At 46.9% G+C, this 15,942-nt stretch overlaps 1 protein-coding gene across 4 annotated transcripts in view; it reads left to right on the top strand.

Annotated features, from left to right (window-relative positions):
* The window catches only part of fsd1l (fibronectin type III and SPRY domain containing 1-like), an 80,932-nt gene extending 64,990 nt beyond the window's left edge, over positions 1-15,942 (top strand). For 2 of the 4 annotated variants that reach the window (XM_055873633.1, XM_055873630.1), the window contains 5 exons: positions 635-764; positions 9,555-9,652; positions 12,878-13,129; positions 14,032-14,120; positions 15,576-15,942. In XM_055873633.1, coding sequence (XP_055729608.1) covers positions 635-764; positions 9,555-9,652; positions 12,878-13,129; positions 14,032-14,120; positions 15,576-15,698 — 692 coding nt within the window. In that variant the 3' untranslated portion in view covers positions 15,699-15,942. Of the gene's footprint in view, positions 1-634; positions 765-8,082; positions 9,653-12,877; positions 13,130-14,031; positions 14,121-15,575 lie in introns of those variants that run through there. The other 2 variants (XM_055873632.1, XM_055873629.1) reach the window with 2 other exon arrangements.

Genomic DNA, 15,942 nt, shown 5'->3' with positions numbered 1-15,942 from the left:
CACCAGAGGTAGGACGGTTAGTTACCCTGGACACCAGAGGTAGGACGGTTAGTTACCCTGGACACCAGAGGTAGGACGGTTAGTTACCCTGGACACCAGAGGTAGGACGGTTAGTTACCCTGGACACCAGAGGTAGGACGGTTAGTTACCCTGGACACCAGAGGTAGGACGGTTAGTTACCCTGGACACCAGAGGTAGGACGGTTAGTTACCCTGGACACCAGAGGTAGGACGGTTAGTTACCCTGGACACCAGAGGTAGGACGGTTAGTTACCCTGGACACCAGAGGTAGGACGGTTAGTTACCCTGGACACCAGAGGTAGGACGGTTAGTTACCCTGGACACCAGAGGTAGGACGGTTAGTTACCCTGGACACCAGAGGTAGGGCGGTTAGTTACCCTGGACACCAGAGGTAGGGCGGTTAGTTACCCTGGACACCAGAGGTAGGGCGGTTAGTTACCCTGGACACCAGAGGTAAGATGGTTGCACGATATTGTCTTGGATCCTTAATTACGTAGTCATTCCAATATTGATATAAAGTTAATTGAACAAAGTGTTTTACCCGGCAACAAAAAATAAGAAAATGCCTGCTATATCTCGTGTTTGGTTAGTTGATTGTTTGATTCCCTCCCCAGCGTTTAACTTCGGTTTCGACTCGTCGTCGTCCCATCTGAACCTGAAGGTAGAGGACAGGACTGTGGAGTGGGACCCCCAGGGGGGCAAGGGGCTGGAGAGCAAGGTCAAGGGCAAGGAGAACAAGGGCAGGTGAGAACTGAACTGGAACAAGTACGTGTCTCAAATGGACCCCTAGGCCCTATGCACTTATGGAGATCTGAGAGGATTTGATTGGTATAAAGCAATGTGTAGACACTTCGACTAAGCCTATCAGAGGGAAAGGAGGAGCTATTACCATATTGACTGCACCTGTCAAATCCTCTCAGCTCTCAACATAGGATTTAGGGTCTAGGGATCTATTTGGGATTGGACCTAATCCTGATTTTACTTAGAACTCCCTTTTGAAATAGCCTGATCCTAGATCTGTGTGACGTCTTTTCCAACTTCTATGGTCATTGTCACTTTTTTTGGCGTGACAGGACACACACACAGGTCTGGGACCAGGCTACCATTCAACTGCTATTTCTCCCACATTCTTCTTTGTTTAGTTCTCATGGGCTGTGTTTCCACAGGACACCCTTTATCTGATTGGTCAAAAGGCCAGTACACTTGCAGCGTTGTTACTACAGACACTGTCTGCCAAGTTGAGATCTCATTTCCTCAAGTGATAGAAGTTTTACAAGCTGCAGTGTTGATACTCTTAGAAGAGGATCTTGAAAAAACAATTGCAGGCTCCGTCTTAAAGGGCGACATCCAGCGGGCTACATCTAGCGGGCTACATCTAGCGGGCTACACCTAGCGGGCTACACCTAGCGGGCTACACCTAGCGGGCTACATCTAGCGGGCTACATCTAGCTGGCTACATCTAGCTGGCTACATCCAGCTGGCTACATCCAGCTGGCTACATCCAGCTGGCTACATCCAGCTGGCTACATCCAGCTGGCTACATCCAGCTGGCTACATCCAGCTGGCTACATCCAGTTAAATACATCTAGCTGGCTACATCTAGCTGGCTACATCTAGCTGGCTACATCTAGCTGGCTACATCTAGCTGGCTACATCCAGTTAAATACATCTAGCTGGCTACATCCAGCTGGCTACATCCAGCTGGCTACATGCAGCTGGCTACATCCAGCTGGCTACATCCAGCTGGCTACATCCAGTTAAATACATCCAGCTGGCTACATCCAGCTGGCTACATCCAGCTGGCTACATCCAGCTGGCTACATCTAGCTGGCTACATCCAGATGGCTACATGCAGCTGGCTACATCTAGCTGGCTACATCCAGTTAAATACATCCAGCTGGCTACATCCAGCTGGCTACATCCAGCTGGCTACATCCAGCTGGCTACATCCAGCTGGCTACATCCAGCTGGCTACATCTAGCTGGCTACATCCAGCTGGCTACATCTAGCTGGCTACATCCAGATGGCTACATGCAGCTGGCTACATCCAGATGGCTACATCCAGTTAAATACATCTAGCTGGCTACATCCAGCTGGCTACATCTAGCTGGCTACATCCAGCTGGCTACATCCAGCTGGCTACATCCAGCTGGCTACATCCAGCTGGCTACATCCAGCTGGCTACATCCAGCTGGCTACATCCAGATGGCTACATCCAGCTGGCTACATGCAGTTAAATACATCCAGTTGGCTACATCTAGCTGGCTACATCCAGTTAAATACATCTAGCTGGCTACATCTAGCTGGCTACATCTAGCTGGCTACATCTAGCTGGCTACATCCAGCTGGCTACATCCAGCTGGCTACATCCAGCTGGCTACATCTAGCTGGCTACATCCAGTTAAATACATCTAGCTGGCTACATCTAGCTGGCTACATCTAGCTGGCTACATCTAGCTGGCTACATCTAGCTGGCTACATCCAGTTAAATACATCTAGCTGGCTACATCTAGCTGGCTACATCTAGCTGGCTACATCTAGCTGGCTACATCTAGCTGGCTACATCCAGCTGGCTACATCCAGCTGGCTACATCTAGCTGGCTACATCTAGCTGGCTACATCCAGTTAAATACATCTAGCTGGCTACATCTAGCTGGCTACATCTAGCTGGCTACATCTAGCTGGCTACATCTAGCTGGCTACATCCAGCTGGCTACATCCAGCTGGCTACATCTAGCTGGCTACATCTAGCTGGCTACATCCAGTTAAATACATCTAGCTGGCTACATCTAGCTGGCTACATCTAGCTGGCTACATCTAGCTGGCTACATCTAGCTGGCTACATCTAGCTGGCTACGTCTAGCTGGCTACGTCTAGCTGGCTACGTCTAGCGGGCTACGTCTAGCGGGCTACATCTAGCGGGCTACATCTAGCTGGCTACATCCAGCTGGCTACATCCAGCTGGCTACATCCAGCTGGCTACATCCAGCTGGCTACATCCAGCTGGCTACATCCAGCTGGCTACATCCAGTTAAATACATCTAGCTGGCTACATCTAGCTGGCTACATCTAGCTGGCTACATCTAGCTGGCTACATCTAGCTGGCTACATCCAGTTAAATACATCTAGCTGGCTACATCCAGCTGGCTACATGCAGCTGGCTACATCCAGCTGGCTACATCCAGCTGGCTACATCCAGTTAAATACATCCAGCTGGCTACATCCAGCTGGCTACATCCAGCTGGCTACATCTAGCTGGCTACATCCAGATGGCTACATGCAGCTGGCTACATCTAGCTGGCTACATCCAGTTAAATACATCTAGCTGGCTACATCCAGCTGGCTACATCCAGCTGGCTACATCCAGCTGGCTACATCCAGCTGGCTACATCTAGCTGGCTACATCTAGCTGGCTACATCCAGCTGGCTACATCTAGCTGGCTACATCCAGATGGCTACATGCAGCTGGCTACATCCAGATGGCTACATCCAGTTAAATACATCTAGCTGGCTACATCCAGCTGGCTACATCTAGCTGGCTACATCCAGCTGGCTACATCCAGCTGGCTACATCCAGCTGGCTACATCCAGCTGGCTACATCCAGATGGCTACATCCAGCTGGCTACATGCAGTTAAATACATCCAGTTGGCTACATCTAGCTGGCTACATCCAGTTAAATACATCTAGCTGGCTACATCTAGCTGGCTACATCTAGCTGGCTACATCTAGCTGGCTACATCCAGCTGGCTACATCCAGCTGGCTACATCCAGCTGGCTACATCTAGCTGGCTACATCCAGTTAAATACATCTAGCTGGCTACATCTAGCTGGCTACATCTAGCTGGCTACATCTAGCTGGCTACATCTAGCTGGCTACATCTAGCTGGCTACATCCAGTTAAATACATCTAGCTGGCTACATCTAGCTGGCTACATCTAGCTGGCTACATCTAGCTGGCTACATCTAGCTGGCTACATCCAGCTGGCTACATCCAGCTGGCTACATCTAGCTGGCTACATCTAGCTGGCTACATCCAGTTAAATACATCTAGCTGGCTACATCTAGCTGGCTACATCTAGCTGGCTACATCTAGCTGGCTACATCTAGCTGGCTACATCTAGCTGGCTACGTCTAGCTGGCTACGTCTAGCTGGCTACATCCAGCTGGCGACATCCAGCTGGCTACATCCAGCTGGCGACATCTAGCTGGCGACATCCATCTGGCGACATCCAGCTGGCTACATCCAGCTGGCGACATCCAGTTGGCGACATCCAGCTGGCTACATCTAGCTGGCGACATCCAGCTGGCGACATCTAGCTGGCGACATCTAGCTGGCGACATCTAGCTGGCGACATCTAGCTGGCGACATCTAGCTGGCGACATCCAGCTGGCGACATCTAGCTGGCGACATCCAGCTGGCTACATCCAGCGGGCTACATCTAGCTGTCAAACCTGTGGCATTGGGCCACCTGCAACCTGTGGCATTGGGCCACCTGGATGTAGCATTGGGCCACCTGGATGTAGCATTGGGCTACCTGGATGTAGCATTGGGCCACCTGGATGTAGCATTGGGCCACCTGGATGTAGCATTGGGCCACCTGGATGTAGCATTGGGCCACCTGGATGTAGCATTGGGCCACCTGGATGTAGCATTGGGCCACCTGGATGTAGCATTGGGCTACCTGGATGTAGCATTGGGCTACCTGGATGTAGCATTGGGCCACCTGGATGTAGCATTGGGCCACCTGGATGTAGCATTGGGCCACCTGGATGTAGCATTGGGCCACCTGGATGTAGCATTGGGCCACCTGGATGTAGCATTGGGCCACCTGGATGTAGCATTGGGCCACCTGTAACGTCGTGTTCGTACGCTCCAGCAAACCAAAACCCTCATATGTTTTATTCATTAAGTCCCTTCCAGGTTTTTGTGTGAACAGTTTACGGATCTTTTCAGCAAAGTTGATTTTTTTTGCTCGTTGAGGTCTGTGAGAATCAACCTCCTGAAAATGGCTTGATATTGAGAATCTGTGTGGATTCTGTGTGTGACTAACTTCACTCGATGGAGAGGGTATCTCTTTACCAACTCTTGATTTAGTCCAAATCATTGCACATTGCACATTTGATTTGGTTAAACTGGACATGGTTGCCGCCCACAAACAAAGAAAATGATTACATCTTATTCTGTCCTGAGAGCAGCTCCATCTGTAGAGGACATCCTTAACTCGGTTTCTCTTTCTTAAAACCTTTCCTTATTTCGCCCTCTCCTTCTAAAGAAATGGTGGCAAAATAAATCAAATGAACCTCTACCTTCAGCCAACCAATCTCTGTGACAGAACCAATGTGTAGTTAGAACCAATGTGTAGTTAGAACCAATGTGTAGTTAGAACCAATGTGTAGTTAGAACCAATGTGTAGTTAGAATCAATGTGTAGTTAGTAGCACATCATTAATTTTGTTTTTACCCGTTTTTCCTGCTTGCAACAAATGGTTTTGGTGAGTAACATTTCTAGTGTACTAGCTGTAATATCCATGGTTTTCATTCGTTCCATATCATGTTTACAAAAACAAAACGATCACAGCCACGATTACAACAACGATCGCAGCCACGATTACAACAACGATCACAGCCACGATTACAACAACGATCACAGCCACGATTACAACAACGATCACAGCCACGATTACAACAACGAGCACAGCCACGATTACAACAACGATCACAGCCACGATTACAATGCTCTCTTAGAAAAAAAACTAGAAAATTAAGTCCGTTTTAAATTAGGTTCTGCTTATAAAGACTTCATGCCTTCATAAGCGCTACATAAGTGTTACAAAGCATCTATAACCGTATGCCATGCTTTATAAAGGGTTCATAAATGTGGTATAACCCACTATGTCGAATGTTATTATTTTACATTTTACCTCTCCTTAGATGCCAGGTTAGGGTTACACACTAATGTTCTGTCATGGTCTATGGACCCCCTGAAGTAGACCTGGCAACCCCATGTATAGAACTCTAGTTCTGCCACTGCTGTGAAGCCACCAAAGTTATTTAAAATAACTATTGAAGTAGCTACATTATGTAAGAGAACGCAACACTTAAATGCTACAAACTAAAATGAATTACAATAAATAAAAAGGTTGACTTGTTTTCCACTGGCAGCACAAGTGGAGCATTTTTTATTTGCGAACTCATCACATGATCAGCAACACTAAAAAAAAGTATTTCCGGGGCGCGGAATTTCAGAATTAAAAATAAAATATATATCAAAGGCACCCACGTAATAGTAGAAAAGTGTCAATAACCATTCATGATATATGAAAAGTGGTCTAACCATTAACAATGATTCAAGTGTGTTCATATTTATGTGACTTGCATTAAAATGTGGGGTTTTAAAACATGTTCCAATGTTAAAGAAATGCCCCCCAATGTGAATCACTGTATATGGAATACATATTGGATTAGAGCAGAAACTATTTTCCACGCCGCAGCAAAAGTATTGTAGGGAATACTCCGTAGGGTCTGTAGAATGTGTATTAATACTCCGTGGGGTCTGTAGAATGTGTATTAATACTCCGTGGGGTCTGTAGAATGTGTATTAATACTCCGTGGGGTCTGTAGAATGTGTATTAATACTCCGTGGGGTCTGTAGAATGTGTATTAATACTCCGTGGGGTCTGTAGAATGTGTATTAATACTCCGTGGGGTCTGTAGAATGTGTATTAATACTCCGTGGGGTCTGTAGAATGTGTATTAATACTCCGTGGGGTCTGTAGAATGTGTATTAATACTCCGTGGGGTCTGTAGAATGTGTATTAATACTCCGTGGGGTCTGTAGAATGTGTATTAATACTCCGTGGGGTCTGCAGAATGTGTATTAATACTCCGTGGGGTCTGCAGAATGTGTATTAATACTCCGTGGGGTCTGCAGAATGTGTATTAATACTCCGTGGGGTCTGCAGAATGTGTATTAATACTCCGTGGGGTCTGCAGAATGTGTATTAATACTCCGTGGGGTCTGCAGAATGTGTATTAATACTCCGTGGGGTCTGCAGAATGTGTATTAATACTCCGTGGGGTCTGTAGAATGTGTATTAATACTCCGTGGGGTCTGTAGAATGTGTATTAATACTCCGTGGGGTCTGTAGAATGTGTATTAATACTCCGTGGGGTCTGTAGAATGTGTATTAATACTCCGTGGGGTCTGTAGAATGTGTATTAATACTCCGTGGGGTCTGTAGAATGTGTATTAATACTCCGTGGGGTCTGTAGAATGTGTATTAATACTCCGTGGGGTCTGTAGAATGTGTATTAATACTCCGTGGGGTCTGTAGAATGTGTATTAATACTCCGTGGGGTCTGTAGAATGTGTATTAATACTCCGTGGGGTCTGTAGAATGTGTATTAATACTCCGTGGGGTCTGTAGAATGTGTATTAATACTCCGTGGGGTCTGTAGAATGTGTATTTATACTCCGTGGGGTCTGTAGAATGTGTATTTATACTCCGTGGGGTCTGTAGAATGTGTATTTATACTCCGTGGGGTCTGTAGAATGTGTATTAATACTCCGTGGGGTCTGTAGAATGTGTATTAATACTCCGTGGGGTCTGTAGAATGTGTATTAATACTCCGTGGGGTCTGTAGAATGTGTATTAATACTCCGTGGGGTCTGTAGAATGTGTATTAATACTCCGTGGGGTCTGTAGAATGTGTATTAATACTCCGTGGGGTCTGTAGAATGTGTATATGGTGTCATTTCATGGGGCTCTGAATAATACGGAGAGGTGCTGGCCTTAAACTGTGGTCAAAGTACAGGAAAAAACGATTATATGTGCCAATGGAGAGTACCTAGTAGGGTCTGTAGACTGTGTATATGGTGTCATTTCATGGGGCTCTGAATAATACGGAGGGTTGCTGGCCTTTAACTCTGTCCGTCCCATTGGCGCCCGAATCACAACACGTGTTCCTCCTGCACTACAGAAAAGCCGCTAACCCCAAAAAATGGGGGAAATCCGAAACCTGGAAAAAGAAAACCAAGAAAACGGAATTTGGGGGGGGGGGGGGGGGATATTTTTTAAAGGCCCTACCAACGTGACTGCACTTTAGAGTGTGTCATCCTGCAGCACAGCATTATGGGGGAAGTTGAGGTCAGGCCCAATATTGTCCATGCACCCAGGAGGGAAAGAGGTTGGACCATCCTAGAAATGTTTTACAGTAACATAAAAGCGTCTGCTAAATTTGATATATTATCTAAATCGACTTACAGTCATGCGTGAATACATTTCTACGTATGGGTGGTCCCTGGAATTGAACCCGCTATCCTGGTGTTGCAATGCTCTACCAAGATGCATCACAGGGTTATAGATGCTTTGTGAAGCCTCAATTTAATATGATGTAATAAGGCCTTTATTAAGCGGTGCTTATGCCACCCTTTATAAAGCACAGGTTTATATCATATTTGACAGTGTGTTATGTGACAGTTATGAACCCTTTATAAAGCATGACATATGGTTATAGATGATTTGTAACACATTTCTATGGTGTTTCTATGTGTCTATCGACCCCGTCCGCTCGTGTCCATCGACCCCGTCCGCTCGTGTCCATCGACCCCGTCCGCTCGTGTCCATCGACCCCGTCCGCTCGTGTCCATCGACCCCGTCCGCTCGTGTCCATCGACCCCGTCCGCTCGTGTCCATCGACCCCGTCCGCTCGTGTCCATCACCACTAAGCTTCAGTTTGTTTGCGTTCTAATAAACGGTTTGAGTGCGTTGGAAGACCGTCTTCATCCGCTTCATACTGCAAGGGGTGTTGTTTATCTTCATAGTTTACCATCTGTGGGAAAACTCCTGGTCCTTGGAGCTGGATATCTAGCTGAAAGGGGAAAACTCCTGGTCCTTGGAGCTGAATATCTAGCTGAAAGGGGAAAACTCCTGGTCCTTGGAGCTGAATATCTAGCTGAAAGGGGAAAACTCCTGGTCCTTGGAGCTGGATATCTAGCTGAAAGGGGAAAACTCCTGGTCCTTGGAGCTGGATATCTAGCTGAAAGGGGAAAACTCCTGGTCCTTGGAGCTGGATATCTAGCTGAAAGGGGAAAACTCCTGGTCCTTGGAGCTGGATATCTAGCTGAAAGGGGAAAACTCCTGGTCCTTGGAGCTGGATATCTAGCTGAAAGGGGAAAACTCCTGGTCCTTGGAGCTGGATATCTAGCTGAAAGGAAATGGGCTTCTCCACAGCATCCTTGTTCACTTTACTGTCTTGTCTGTTGTACTGTAATACTCATCGTCAGGGTAACGTCTGTGTGTTGTACTGTAATACTCATCGTTAGGGTAACGTCTGTGTGTTGTACTGTAATACTCATCGTTAGGGTAACGTCTGTGTGTTGTACTGTAATACTCATCGTTAGGGTAACGTCTGTGTGTTGTACTGTAATACTCATCGTTAGGGTAACGTCTGTGTGTTGTACTGTAATACTCATCGTTAGGGTAACGTGTGTGTTTTATGTTGTAATGTCCTTCCTTCCTCTCGGTTGTAGAAGTGGAACTCCGTCTCCCAAGAGAACGTTGACGACTCGGTCGCCTGCCATCAGAGGAAGCAGAGACCGGTTCACTGGAGAGTCCTACACCGTGCTAGGTAAACGTGCGCGCGCAAACAAAGTAATGTAGCAGAGACAGGTTCACAGGAGAGTTATACACTGCTAGGTAGGTAAACACAACATTAACACATCGCTGTGATAAGTAGGTAAACGCTACCAACCTTATAGCACTCACGCCTGTAGCCATGAAGTGCTTAGAAAAGGCTGGTCATGCCTCACATCAACACCAGAAACCCTAGACCCACTCCAATTAGCATACCGCCGCAACAGATCCAAAGATGATGTAATCTCTATTGCACTCCACACTGCCCTTTCCCACCTGGACAAGAAGATCCACTATGTGAGAATGCTGTTCGTTGACTACAGCTCAGCATTCAACATCATAGTGTCTTCCAAGCTCAACACCAAGCTCAGGATCCTGAGACTGAACACCTCCCTCTGCAACTGGATCCTGTACTTCCGGTACAGGCCGCCCCCAGATGGTGAGGGAAGGTAACAACACATCAGCACACATCCAAAACAGGGGCCCCTCTGGGGTGCGTGCTTAGTCCCCTCCTGTACTCCCTATTTACTCACGACTCCAATACCATCATCAAGTTTGCTGACGACACGACGGTGGTAGGACTGATCACCCACGACGATGAGGTAGCCTATAGGGGGGAAGTGGTCAGAGACCTGGCAGTATGGTGCCAGGACAAAAAAACTTCCCCCTCAACGTCAGCAACACAAAGGAGCTAATCGTGGACTACAGGAAACGGAGGGAAACGGAGGGGCGACCAACTCCACCACATCGATGTCGCTGTGGTGGAGTAGGTCGAGAGCTATAAGTTCCTCGGTGTCCACTAGGGTTGCACATTTTGGGGAATGTTCAGAGGTGGAAACTTTCCGTTAACGGAAATATATGCATATTGTAATATTAATACCATTTAAATGTAGATGTTTTTTGCATTGGATATATTTATGGAAACATAAACCTTTTACCTTATCATAAGTAGACATAATTGCAAATGATTAAATCCTTCCAATAGAAAAAAAAAATACAATTGAGTTACAAATTTAACTTTGATTAAATGAGTTGACTCTTCAAATGGGATGATTTCACTGAACAACAAAAGAAAGGGAATATTGAATGATCCCAATGATCCATCACATCTCCCAAAAACGTTTTAAACAGATCTGTAAAATGATAGTCTAGAAACTAAAGCTTTGGTTGTCTTCCTCTCAGGCTTCCATGTCTTCTCCCTGGACCTCCTCAATGTCCACCTCTTGAACATCAGACTCCATGTCTTCTCCCTGGACCTCCTCAATATCCACCTCTTGAACATCAGACTCTGAGGCCTCATCTTCACTGTCACTTTCCAACCTTGTTGAGGATGGCTCATTGTCAGGCTCAAAAAGCCTCAAATTCGCCCAGATAGACAATTCTTCAACCCTTGTATTGGTCAGCCTGTTGCGTGTTTTGGTGTGTTCCCAAACAAGGACCAGTTGCGCTCTGAGGCGGCTGATGTTGGTGGGATTTGGAGGATGATGGAGGTACAGGGGAAAGAACCTCAGATCCACAAAGTCCCTTCCACCAGGTGGCTGATGAGATATGTTGGCACCACTGCCATATTGCATCTCCATCCCAAAGCCCTTGCTTGGAAGTGTACTTCGTCAGACTGCCCAGAACCTTGTCCTCATCCAGGCCAAGGTGGCGAGACACAGTAGTGATGACACCATAGGCCTTGTTGATCTCTGCAGCCGACAGGATGCTCTTGCCAGCATACTTGGGGTCCAACATGTACGCTGCGGCGTGTACGGGCTTCAGGCTGAAGTCTTCACGCTTTTTGATGTATTTCAGAACTGCAGTTTCCTCTGCTTGGAGCAACAGTGAAGTGGGCAGTATGGATTTCTTCTCTTACATCTGCAAACAGAGTCTGAACATCAGACAGGATGGCATTGTCTCCCTGCTATAGGTTTCAGGCTGCTTACCACTCTCTCCCAAAATACACCATCCAGGAGGATCCTCTTGATGAGGCTGTCCATATCAGCAGACTGTGATATAGCCATTTCTTGGAGAGACTCCTTCCCCTCCAGGAGACTGTCAAACATGATGACAACACCGACCCAATGGGTGTTGCTGGGCAGCTTCAATGTGGTGCTCTTATTCTTCTCACTTTGCTTGGTGAGGTAGATTGCTGCTATAACTTGATGACCCTTCACATACCTAACCATTTCCTTGGCTCTCTTGTATAGTGTATCCATTGTTTTCAGTGCCATGATGTCCTTTAGGAGCAGATTAAATGCATGAGCAGCACAGCCAATGGGTGTGATGTGAGGGTAGGACTCCTCCACTTTAGACCAAGCAGCCTTCGTGTTCACAGCGTTGCCTGTCACCAGTGCAAATACCTTCTGTGGTCCACAGTTTGGATGGTGTATCAATACACCCAGTCACTAAAAAGACACATGCTTTCTTCCCAACTCAGTTTCCGGAGAGGAAGGAAACTGCTCAGAGATTTCACCTTGAGGACAATGGTGACTTTAAAACAGTTACAGAGTTTAATGGCTGTGATAGGAGAAAACTGAGGATGGATCAACAATATTGTAGCTACTCCACAATACTAACCTAATTGACAGAGTGAAAAAATACAGAATATAAAAAATATTCTAAAACATGCATCCTGTTTGCAACAAGGCACTAAAGTAATACTGCAAAAAATGTGGCAAAGCAATTCACTTTTTGTCCTGAATACAAAGTGTGATGTTTGGAGCCAATCCAACACATTATTGAGTACCACTCTCCATATTTTCAAGCATAGTGGTGGCTGCATCATGTTATGGGAATGCTTGTCATCGTTAAGCACTGGGGAGTTTCAGGATAAAAAAATAAATAAATGGGATCAAATCAAACATTATTTGTCACATGTGCCGAATACAACAAGTGTAGACCCTACCGTTAAATGCTTACTTACAAGCACCTAACCAACAGTGCAGTTAAAAAATATTTACCAAATAAATAATAAATATTTAACACATCGCTGTGATAGGTAGGTAAACGCTACCAACCTTATAGCACTCACGCCTGTAGCCATGAAGTGCTTGGAAAAGGCTGGTCATGCCTCACATCAACACCAGAAACCCTAGACCCACTCCAATTAGCATACCGCCCCAACAGACCCCCCCCCCCCCCCACACGTGATACCAACATTCAAGTTGTGTAGTTTGCTCTGTCTGTCAAGGGATTGATAAGCCTCCATGTCTGTCCACCCCCCCCCCCCCCCCAGGTGATACCAGTATGGACTGTGGTCAACACTACTGGGAGGTGAAAGCCCTGAAAGACTGTAAGTCCTACAGTGTTGGAGTCTCCTACAGGAACCTGGGAAAGTTTGACCAGCTGGGTAAGACCAACACTACCTGGTGTATCCACATCAACCACTGGCTGCAGGCCTCCTTCGCTGCCAAGCACAACAACAAGGCCAAGAGCCTGGACGGCACCGTACCGGATCGCATCGGAGTCTTCTGTGACCTGGACTCAGGTGGGTTTATGTTAGAGACACATGGGGACCACACCTGGTTTCAAATATTATTTGAAATATTTCAGATACTTTTGCGTATTTGCTTTAGCGTGCCTGAGATGGCAGATAGGTGGTGTTTGCACTTTGGGGACTATTTAGTTGGTTACTTTTCGGCAGGAAAGCTCAGTCACGCACAGCTAAAGTATTAGGAGCTAGGACTCGTTGTTGATCCATACATTTGATGCAGCTAGGACTCGTTGTTGATCCATACATTTGATGCAGCTAGGACTCGTTGTTGATCCATACATTTGATGCAGCTAGGACTCGTTGTTGATCCATACATTTGATGCAGCTAGGACTCGTTGTTGATCCATACATTTGATGCAGCTAGGACTCGTTGTCGATCCATACATTTGATGCAGCTAGGACTCGTTGTTGATCCATACATTTGATGCAGCTAGGACTCGTTGTTGATCCATACATTTGATGCAGCTAGGACTCATTGTTGATCCATACATTTGATGCAGCTAGGACTCGTTGTTGATCCATACATTTGATGCAGCTAAGACTCGTTGTTGATCCATACATTTGATACAGCTATACCTGTGGTATCTTGTACTGACACTTTCACCAACTGAGTTACAATGCGGGTCCTCATTGTTCTACGCGGTACAGATTGGTGTGTTTTACAGTCAGTCAGGGTGGAATACCATATCCCTCAGGCGCCGGCGACCCGTGACACGTATACACAGGCCATCGGATACGGCCATATTAAATTTAATCTCTCTTCCCCAGGAAGTGATTACAAACTGGGCTTTTCTCCTGAGTACCAGAAAACACTTTACATCGTGCTCTCTCTGTGCATGACGTGACGTGGATACAATAGTTTGAATTCTGTTTTGTTTTCTCTTGGTCTTCCTCAGGACAACTGTCCTTCTACAACGCTGAAACGAAGCAGTTGATCCACACGTTCAAGGCTAAGTTTAGCCAACCTGTAGTACCGGCCTTCATGGTAAGTTTTGTCTGTATTCTGGTTGATATTCTTGTCTTGTCTGCCACTCCCTCATACCTGTACTGTATACCCCCTGCTTGTCCTAGATAACTAGATAAAAACCTAGAGAACACCAGAGAACTTGTCCTGCCTTTCTTGAACTCAACACTGGTACTTGTCTTTTCTAACTAGCGCTGACATTGCTGAGGAAATGTCCTTACTGTGACTAGTATCTGGTTGTCCCACCTTTCTGTCTCATGATGATGAATGCACTAACTGTACATCTCTCTGGATAAGTCCCAGACCACAGGTCCATAGGTCACAGGCTAGTTCAGTCCCAGACCACAGGTCCGTAGGTCACAGGCTAGTTCAGTCCCAGACCACAGGTCCGTAGGTCACAGGCTAGTTCAGTCTCAGACCACAGGTCCGTAGGTCACAGGCTAGTTCAGTCCCAGACCACAGGTCCGTAGGTCACAGGCTAGTTCAGTCCCAGACCACAGGTCCGTAGGTCACAGGCTAGTTCAGTCCCAGACCACAGGTCCGTAGGTCACAGGCTAGTTCAGTCCCAGACCACAGGTCCGTAGGTCACAGGCTAGTTCAGTCCCAGACCACAGGTCCATAGGTCACAGGCTAGTTCAGTCCCAGACCACAGGTCCATAGGTCACGATAAAACAGGTCCCTAGGGGACCAACACAATATGACACGTGTTACACAAAATTGGGATTTTAAAAGAGAGTGAGAGAGAGAAAAACACACTTTGGTGCATTTGTCAACTATGCTTATTTTAACCCTAACGTTGCCCCGAACTGCCGCTCTTATGGGTCAGAATAGAATGATGTAATTACGTGTTGAAGGTCTCCGACGGGGTGTCTCAGCTTGGACCGGATTCCGACATCTCTGATGACGGTCCGTCTTCGGTTACCGGGTGTAACTCTCTCGTTTCTCCTCACGATGTCAGTGTCCTTTCTCTTAGTGGTCTGTTTCCTCGCCCTGAAAACGGGTCTTCGGAGGAGAGCTAATCAACCGTGTGGATGGTTCCAGCATGGGAAGGAAAACAGTGTAGACACACGATTCCTTGGAGAGCGGTGACATGGTGGTCCTGCTGGAATTCACCCCCTTTAGATACGGCTACTCATCCATAGGTTGTTAAAAGGTCTTCTTCAACCTCGTGTTGCGTTTTGGGTTTCCTGACCACTTAGACCTTGGCTGCAGCTCATGGTCACTTAGTCTGATATGTTAAAAGGAATTTTGTCTGCTGCCTTAGTTTTACAGTGGGCGTGAGGTGTCATAACCTCCCCCCATCTCCATACCTCTCCATCTCTTCCCCTCTGGTGGGTGTAAGAGATCTCGCTGTAGGATTGTGGTCCACAGTAACCTGACCTGAGCAGGCCAGTCATGACGTGTGTTTTGTTATCTACAGGTATAATGTGGTGGACTATGATAGAGGTTTTGTATTAATGTATTGTGTTCTTCCAGGTATGGTGCGGAGGACTGAGCCTCAGTACAGGCATGCAGGTCCCCAGTGCAGTCAAGAGTTTCCAGAAGACCGAGAACGGCCTGGGAGGATCCAACAGCAGCCTCAACAGCATGGCCCAGTAGCCCAGACTGACTGGATGTGTCTGGAACAGCACCCTATTCCCTAGAACTGCAGTTCCCTAGCAGTTCCCGCTCAGCCCAGTCAAAACTGTTCGCTGCTCTGGCACCCCAATGGTGGAACAAACTCCCTCACGACGCCAGGACAGCGGAGTCAATCACCACCTTCCGGAGACACCTGAAACCCCACCTCTTTAAGGAATACCTAGGATAGGATAAAGCAATCCTTCTGACCCCACCCCCCCCCCCC

Source organism: Salvelinus fontinalis, chromosome 21, assembly GCF_029448725.1.
Source record: "Salvelinus fontinalis isolate EN_2023a chromosome 21, ASM2944872v1, whole genome shotgun sequence".
NCBI lineage: Eukaryota > Metazoa > Chordata > Actinopteri > Salmoniformes > Salmonidae > Salvelinus > Salvelinus fontinalis.
This window is presented reverse-complemented; position numbering and strand designations above follow the sequence as displayed.